Source organism: Pezoporus wallicus, unplaced genomic scaffold (genome assembly GCF_028554395.1).
Source record: "Pezoporus wallicus isolate ANWC-B61680 ecotype Strahan unplaced genomic scaffold, APGP_CSIRO_Pwel_v1 contig_12521, whole genome shotgun sequence".
Taxonomy (NCBI): Eukaryota; Metazoa; Chordata; class Aves; order Psittaciformes; family Psittacidae; genus Pezoporus; species Pezoporus wallicus.
The window spans coordinates 1-8586 of NW_026642113.1; the positions used below are offsets into that span (position 1 = coordinate 1).

General features: G+C 54.4%; 2 protein-coding genes and 1 long non-coding RNA gene across 3 annotated transcripts; 2 read left to right on the top strand and 1 right to left on the bottom strand.

Moving 5' to 3' along the window:
• Nucleotides 1-4176: 4176 nt before the first annotated feature.
• LOC130608753 (lutropin subunit beta-like) lies at nucleotides 4177-5417 on the bottom strand. Its single transcript, XM_057426955.1, has 3 exons — nucleotides 5403-5417; nucleotides 4912-5148; nucleotides 4177-4413 (listed from the first exon to the last, which is right to left on the bottom strand). Exons 1-3 carry the CDS (start codon nucleotides 5415-5417, stop codon nucleotides 4177-4179), a joined length of 489 nt encoding a protein of 162 aa, XP_057282938.1.
• Nucleotides 5418-5982: 565 nt separating this feature from the next.
• Nucleotides 5983-6824, top strand: LOC130608755 (uncharacterized). Its single transcript, XM_057426957.1, has 2 exons — nucleotides 5983-6654; nucleotides 6744-6824. The coding sequence occupies exons 1-2, from the start codon at nucleotides 5983-5985 to the stop codon at nucleotides 6822-6824; spliced, it is 753 nt and encodes a 250-aa protein (XP_057282940.1).
• A 210-nt stretch (nucleotides 6825-7034) lies between these two features.
• LOC130608754 (uncharacterized) lies at nucleotides 7035-8160 on the top strand. The gene is made up of 4 exons (XR_008974636.1): nucleotides 7035-7083; nucleotides 7162-7216; nucleotides 7977-8013; nucleotides 8108-8160. It is a non-coding gene; the product is annotated as an uncharacterized LOC130608754 (long non-coding RNA).
• Nucleotides 8161-8586: the final 426 nt, after the last annotated feature.

The following is an 8586-nucleotide window of genomic DNA, read 5'->3' on the forward strand; positions in this document are numbered from 1 at the left end:
TGGCACATTTCAGACCTATTCCTGCTATCCTGATGCTGTTCCCCACCCCTCTTCTCACAAAAACTAGTCTTTCTGCTTAATTTTTATAGTGTTTTAAATCTCAAGCCAAAATTACTGCACAGATGTCCCATACTATGCACCTGGGTGTTTACTGCACCCACCCAATTCATTTCCATCATCTGCAGTAACAGCAGTTAGAAAAAAAAGAACAGAAACCAGAAATCCAGCCACATAACATTTTAGAGGCAAACAAATAGAGGGAAATACCCTTAAATACTAACTACATCAGACTGTAAAGAACCAGCGCCCTCTATACTTTAAAAGTGAGAAATAAACAAGCTAAAAACTATTCTTAAACCTTTCCCTGCCAAAAATCACCAGTTCTTTAACAGCTTCTACATCCCAAAACAACATTAATGTTCTGCTTTGGTCTTCTTTAAACCTAAGCATTCAAGTTAGCTTTTATAAGAGCACAGACCCAAAGGCACCCTTGAAAAATCTCCTAGTCATATAACTAGTATACACATTCAGTAACCACAACCATGACCATCATATGCAAAAACAAACAGAGACAGAAGGAATTAGAACAAAAACAAACCTTGCCATAATTTCTGTGCCTGAGAGCAACCAAAAAAATCTGCTTAACTCAAAACCACCAATAACAATAGCACCTCAAAGAAAACCACAGCACAAAAGAGTTTACTGGTACATGCACACATAAATACTAAAGTAGCTTAAAATATTTAGCCCAAAAAAAGTCATTTCAAAGAACTCAAAAAACAAAAGCAGAAACAAAACACAAAGCATGATATCCACAAAACCCCCAAACACCTTACCTTCAAGAGAGCCAAACCCTATAGAAGCTCCTTGTTTGGAAGCTGTACCTTATATACCCCAGGCCCTACCCACAGCCCCTCCCTCACAGCCCTGGCTCAGGGGTGGGTCAAACCAGCAGCTGGGGTAAATACAGCCTTACAAGGTACAGCTGGCTCTTTTGGTTTCTGGTTTTACCTTTTTGGCCTTCTTTTTCTGCCTTACATTTACATTCAGAACTCACAGACTGCACAGCTTCACTTTTATGCAGTTAGGCTCTGAATTATATTTGGTTTCAGACCACACAGGGTTTTTCTGTCTCAGGTTCTGGGGCTCAGACTCACATGGGTTTGCTTCCACACAGACTGGTTCAGTCTCATGTATTTAAACTGCACAGACACTCCAGCTCAGACTTGGGCTCAACCTGGCATTCACTGACTCACACATCCACACAAATCATACATTGAGGCTAACACAGACTCCCTGGCTCAGACTTGCTTTCACATTTTAAGTGAAAAAAGACATTGAGGTTATTTAGCCAAGGTGAGCCATGCTTAGAACACCCAAGTAACAACTTATTTCATGGTCTTGTCATTTTCATAAAACTGTATTTTTTATTTCTTGTTAGTGTTTTCCAAGGGGTGTACATGTTAGAATAAAGGGATGGAAAACCTTTCAAGTTTAGTGGATGAGTAGTGAAATAACAGGAGAGAGAAATGGTAGTTGCTGAGGCAAGGGTGCAGCTTCTATATCTCTTTGTGTGTGCTTGTTTCCATTTCTTTTGTAGGTGCTGCAGGTAACTCCAGAGAGGTGAAGCTGACAACTGAGGAGGACCGTGAGAAGGTAAGGGGGTTGTCTGGGTGTGTTTGGTGGTTTAGATTTGAGAAGAGCACGGCAAAGGGGTTCAGTATTTGTGTTTGGTGTTGCAGGGCCTGCCTTCTACCACTGGAGTCAGATGAGTGCTTGAGGTGAGTCAGGGAGATAAGGAGAAAGATTGTGAGGTCGGTCACTTTTTCCAAGCACTGTGGTCATTTGTCTCTATTGCACTCCTAGGACCTGGAGAGAAGGAGAGGCTCAGTGTTGGACTCTACTATGGGATTGGAACAGGAAAACATAATGTTGAGGAGCTTTGAAGGAGGAAGAGGGCTGTTACAGACTGGGCCAGTATTGGTGGGTGGGGTGGTGGTGATGATGATGGCCAGCACAGGGTGTTCCTGTTGGTTCCTTTGTTTGTTGCAGGTTATACTGAGGAACTTGGCAGCTGTGGCAAGATCCCAAGACTTTGATGTGGGTGTTCTGAGCATCTAGGGCAGCTTGAGACCCATGGCACTATGGAAGTTAAGTAGAAGGATTGCTGGTTGGGTCTGGAGGGTGAGAGACAAGGTCAGGAGGGCAGGAAGGGGTTTGAAGTGTAGCATGGGGCTGAGGGGAAGGCAGGGGTTACTTTGCAGCATGAGTTTACATGGGTAGCTTACCCAGCTTAGCACAGCACCGTTTAGCACAGTTCAGACCAGTTTAGCCTACCCCAAACCAGTTTAGCCCAGTTCAGACAAGTTTGTCCCAGTTCAGACCACTCCAGCCCACTTTAGCCCACTTCAGACAGGCCTAACTCAGTTCAGAACAGATTAGCCCACTTCAGCCCAGTTAAAGCAGGTTTAGCACAGTTACGTCTGGTTTAGCCCAGTTCAGAACAATATAGCCCAACAGAGCACAGTTTGGACCAGTTTAGCCCAGCCAAGCCCACTTTAGTCCAGTGCACACCAGTCCAGCTCACTTTATCTCCCTTCAGATACAGCACAGCCCACTTTACCCGTCCAGCCACTTCCAGCTTACCTCAGCCCATTTAGCCCACTTTAGCCCAGCGCAGCCAACTTTAGCACAGTCCATTCCAGCTTAGCCCAGCCCACTTTAGCCCAATTCAGACCAGTTTAGCCCTGTTCAGATCAGTTTAGCCCAGCCCAGCCTAGACCACTCAGCCCAGTTTAGCCCAATTCAGACCTGTCCAGACCAATTTAGCACAGTTCAGCATGGTTTAGCCCAATTCAGACCACTCCAGCACACCTTAGCACTGTTGAGCCCACTTTAGCTCACTTCAGCCCACTTCAGCCCAGCCCAGCAGTTTAGACCTGTTCAGCCTAGTTTAGCCCAATTCACATCTATCCAGATCAGTTTAGCACTGTTAAGCTCAATTTAGCCCAGTCCTGCCCAGTTTAGCCCAGCCCAGAACAGTTTAGACCAGTCCAGCCCACTTTAGCCCAATGCAGCCCAGCCCAGTACACTTCAGCCCACTTTAGCCCTTCAAAGCCCAACGTAGCACAGTTTAGGCCAGCTCAGTCCAGACCAGTTTAGCCCAGTCCAGCTTGTCCCAGCCCAATTTAACCCAGTTCAGCCCAGTTTACAGCCCACTCCAGCTCAGCCCAGACAAGTTGAGCCCCATTAGGCACAGTTTAGCACAGTTCAGCCCTGTTTAGCTCAGCCCACCCCAGCCCACACCTGATCAGCAACTTCAAGCCCAGTTTAGCCCAGTCCAGCCCTGCCCAGCAAAATTTACTCCAATTCAGCCCAGTCCAGCCCCATCCAGACAAGCTCAAATCTGTTCAACCCAGTGAACAGATCCTGCCCCATAGATCTGACCCATAGATCCTGCCCTATATATCCTGACCCATAGACCTGCCCCACAGATCTTCCAGGTGAACATGATTGTGGCTGCCATGTTGATCCGTCTCGTGGTGCACACTGTGAGCTCCACAGCGGTGCCAGCCGCATTGCTGTCGCTCCTCTCTTTCCCACCTAAAATTCCATGTGTTTGGAGCCTGCCTGGTGCCTGCTCTCCGTCATTCCACGGCACAGAGCACAGAGCATGGACTTTAGGGCCCTACTCCCGCAGAAGAGGCGGTCCCTCTCTGTGCATCTCTATGGTGTCCACTGATGGGCTTTTAGGTCCTGGCTCCTTCAGCTGTGGAGCCTGGGTTGGGGGAGACCCATTATAGCAGCCTGAACCCCCTCCATTTTCCCTTTATGGCGGGCATAACCACACCTTGGTATGGGGGGATCCCTCCTTGCAGCTCTCAGCCCCTCCTGAGAGTCTCTTTATTGATGCCAATCCGCCCCAGGGTCCTGTCATGGTGGCCGGTACCACGCTGCAGTGCGGGAGGATCTATAATGGCTTCCCAAACCCATCCCAGGGGTCCTTTTATTGAGTCCAACCCCCCTGTGGTCCCATTATGGCAGCCAAAACCACACCATAGTGAAGGGGGTGTCCATCATGGAAGCTCAAACCCCCCCCCAGGGGTTCCTTTATTGAGTCCCATGCCCACTGGGATCCCGTTATAGTGGGTGGAACCACTGCACGGGGGGGATCCATCATGGGGGCCCAAAGCCCGCTGGGGCGCCACAGAAGGCTGGGCCCAGGCCCTGCACGGTGCAGTCAGCTGCGGCCATGGGGCAGCGCCCACAGCGGCAGCCAAGTGCCACCGGCACTGGGACGGTGGCGTCAATGCCGGGCGGGCAGCCCCGGAGCAGCCACCGCTCGTAGCGCACCCCCTGATACGTGCAGGCGGCCTGGGGCGGTGTGCCCAGGGGGCTGCGGTACACGGGTTCCTGTGGGGAGAGAGACACGTAGAGCCCTATTGTGACCCATAGAACCCTATCGTAACTCAATAGCATCCCACAGCACCCACCCAGAGGGCTACAGTACACAGGCTGCAGTACACGGGTTCCTGAGCACGGGGCAATACTTATAGAACACTATGGAGCCCTATAGTGACCCATAGAACCCCACAACACCCAGCGGGCTGCAGTGCACCTGCTCCTGTGGGGGAGAAATGATGGGGTGAGACAAGGGACACCCCCCCATAGCACCCCTTAGTAACCTTATAGCAACCCCATAGCACCCAGTGGAATGGGATACACGGACCCGTATGGGGGGAATGGATGAGATGGGGACCCCCCCATAGCACCCCAGCATCACCCCGTATCTCCCCATACCTCCCATGTCCCGACAGCCAACGACCCCATACACCCCTGTGTCCCCATACCCCATATCACATAACCCATGTCCCAAATCCCCTATCCCACACCCCATGCCCCATGTCCTACCCGTGTCCTGCAGTATCCCCCACATGCTGTAGTTGTCACCGCCTGGCACTGGGGACACTCATCCTTCTCCAGGGCCACTGTCACGTTGATGGGGCGACATGGGGGGCGCTCGGGAATGGCCACCCTCCCCATGGGGCCTCCCACAAGCAATGGCCCCTCCAGCGCTATGGGACTGCCTATGGCAATCGGGGTCCCCAAGGCAATGGGGGTCCCCGTCAGCAGCACCAGCACCAGCACCTATGGAGCAGCCCCAGAAGTGACCCAGAGATGCCACTCCCCCTGCCCCACATCTGCCCCATTGATGGGAGTACCCATGGCCTCTTCCTGCCCCATTGATGGGGGATCACCCTCCCCCACATCTGCCCTATTGCTGAGGGACTCCATGGCCTCCTCCTGCCCCACTGATGTGGGTGCCCCTACCCCATATCTGCCCCATGGATGGGAGTCCCCATCTTCCCCCCCAGAGCCCCACAAGTGCCCCACACACTCACCTGTGGTCCCCCCATCCTGCTGTGAGGCTGCTGCCACTTGGGGGACACCCCCTTTATCCCCCACCCCCACCCCCGGCTGCTTCCCAAGTCAAGGCCAGTACCCCCCCTTCCAACCCCCCCACTGTCCTTCGTGCCCCCGCATGTCCCTGCGTCCCCCCCATTACCCACAACCCCCTGCAGCACCGTGTGACCGACCCCTCCCCCTAATAGTGTCTATTTATAGCCCCATTTCTCACCCTCCCCCCCTTATATCCCACTTACGGGGCTGCCCCCCAAGTGTGGGGCAAGTCCATTTGCCATGGGAGGGTTGTAAATGGATCTATGGGGCTGGTGCTGCCCACACACACACATACATACATATGCAAATCCCCCCTTTGCCCCCCCCATGGTGGGTGTTTATGGGGTGGGGAAGGAGTGGATGGGGGGGGGGGAGGGGGGGGGGGGGGGGGAGGTGTGCAGCCGGGCCCGTCACTCACAGCAGCCGCCGCCATGGCCCCGACCGGGCTCCTGGGGCTGTTGTTAGGGCTGTTGCTGTTGGGGGCTGTGAAAGCAGGGGGGGAACCCCCTCCCCATGGTCACCATGGCAACGGGGAGCAGCCCCATCGCTGTGCAGAAGAAGGGGGATCCCGGGGTCGTTATGGCAACGAGGGGGGTGACAGGGAAACCCCTGGTCACCATTATCACTCTAGCGATGGGGGGACCCACTGTCACCATGGCAACGGGGAAGGCCACCACCGTGAGGATGGGGAGCTCCGTTATCACCATGGCAACGAGAAGCAGCAGCATCCTGACAGCAACAGGGAACCGCCCTCTCATCACCATTGCGACAGGGGAACCCCTCCTTGTCACCATCATGGTGATGGAGACCCCCATCATAACCATGGCAACCTGGAACCCCATCATCATCCTCATAGTGATGAAGAGCATCATCATCCCCACCATGGGGACCTCCATCATCACCATGGCAACAAGGACCCTTCTGATGGTCCCCATGGGGATGATGAAGGCCACAACCATGACGGGGGGGATGAAGGCTCCAACCTTCATCCTCCTCCTCAGGACCACTCCAGCCACCTCCATGATGATGAAGATGAAGGCCACCATCACCATGGGGATGATGATGAAAGCCACCATCACCATGGCAATGAAGGCCAGCGCCCCCATGGCCATGGTGACCCCCCCAGCTCCAAGGAGGAGGAGGATGAAGATGATGATGAAGATGATGATGATGCCTCCTCCAAAGAGGATGAAGGTCAGGCCATGGGATGTCAATGGGTGCTATAAGTGGGGGGACACCCCAAATATAGGATAACACCCCCCATTACCACCCCCCATTAACAGGGAGTGAGGAGGAGGAGGAGGAGAACGAAGGCCACTACCAGCCTGGCTCCATCTGCCGCTACTGCACCTTATGCAAGGTAATGGGGCAGGGGGAGAAACTACACAATCCTGATCCCACCCCCACGATGGGGGGCAGCCCAAAAGGGGGGGACACCCTGGGGGAGGAGGCTGAGAACACAATGGGGACTTAAGGGCATTAAAGTGGGGGTTGTGGGGTACCAAAGGGGTGGTCGGGACCCACTGGGGTGTTGGACTCCTTCTGACCCCCCCCGATTTCCAGCGCTGCAAGCACTGCAGTAACTGTCCCTGTGCCGAGGGAGAGTCCTGTCCGCAGTGTGAGGTAACTCCAAACCCAACCCCCCCCGGCCCCATTACGCTCCATTTGCACCCCTATTGATGCCCCCCTGTGCCCCCCTAGGGCTGCCAGTTCTGTTACCTGTGTCCCCTCCTGTGTGACACAGCCTGCCAGCCTGGTGAGACACCCTGCACCCCAAAATACCTCCCGCGACCCCCCAACCCCTTGACCCACCCCAAAACCCCCTTCCAGCTGCATCGGGGGGTCCAGAACCATCCTAAAGCCCCTCCCCCACCCCCCCAGACCCTCTGAAACCCTCCAGTACCCCAAGAGCACCCCGATTCATTTGAGGGTCTAAACCCCCCTCTGATCCCCCCAACCCCTTCCCCCTTATCTCCATAGGAGAGTCCAGGACCCCCCCAAACCCCTCCATTTGCCCCTATGGGTGGTTCCAGGCACCCCCCCCCAGCCCCTCCAGCCCCATTTGGGAGGGTCCAAAACCCTCTTACACCCCCATAGAACCTCCCCCAACACCCCATAACCTCCCCCAGACCCCACTCAAATACCTCCCCACCCCCTTTTGGGGGTCCAACACCTCCCCAACACCCCCTTAGACCCATAGCAGTCCAGGACCCTCCCACTTAAAATCCCCCTTCATTCCCAGAGAGATCCAAGACCCCCAAACCCCCCCAAACCCCATAGGGGGGATCCCAAACCCCCAGTACACCCTCTCTAGAACCCCCCCAACAGTCTATAGCTCTCAAGCCCTCCTTTAGCCCCATTTAGGTGGTCCAAAAGCCCCCAAGACCCCCCCCCCCCAAGCCCCCATAAGGATGTTCAAGACACCACCCCCGCACCCCCCCCCCCCCCAAAGAACCCTCCCCTTACACCCATTCTGGGGCTCCCTGACACCTCCCAACCCCACTTTTCCCTTCCAGGCAGCCTCGTGGATGAGCTCTCAGGGGCCTTCCTGCAGTAAGTGCCCCCCCCCAAATCCCCTCCAAACCCTCCCTGCACCCATTTTGGGGTGTCCCCTCCCCAGTTTAACCCCCTTTGTGCCCCCATCCAGGTCCCTCTCCAGCTTCTTTGAGGTACCAGAGGCCTGAATGGATTTAGGGGGGGCTTTTGGGGGGGACACACATACCTCCCATTGCAGTCATTTGTCTCCCTGCATACCAGTGTGCCCCCCAAAGTGGATGGGGGCTGAAAATAAAAGGTCTGAAGTGATGCCGATATATCAGAGAACCATGGGGGGGGCTATAGGGAAAATTGGGGGTTGGGGGGGGGCTATAGGGTGAATGAAGGGGGTCCTGCGAGTCTATAGGGTCCACTGGAGGGTCCTGAGTGGTTCCAGGGTGTCTATAGGATCAAAGAGGACGTTCTGGGGGTGTAGAGGGGGATTTAGAGGGGAGTCTGAGGGGTTTGAGGGGAGTCTATAGGATGAATTAGGGGGAAAATGGGGGTCCTGGGGTCTACAGGGTCAAAGCGGGGTCAAAGCCACAAACTCATGGTTGGGGGGGGTCCCCCCATTTTTATTTGTTCCATGCA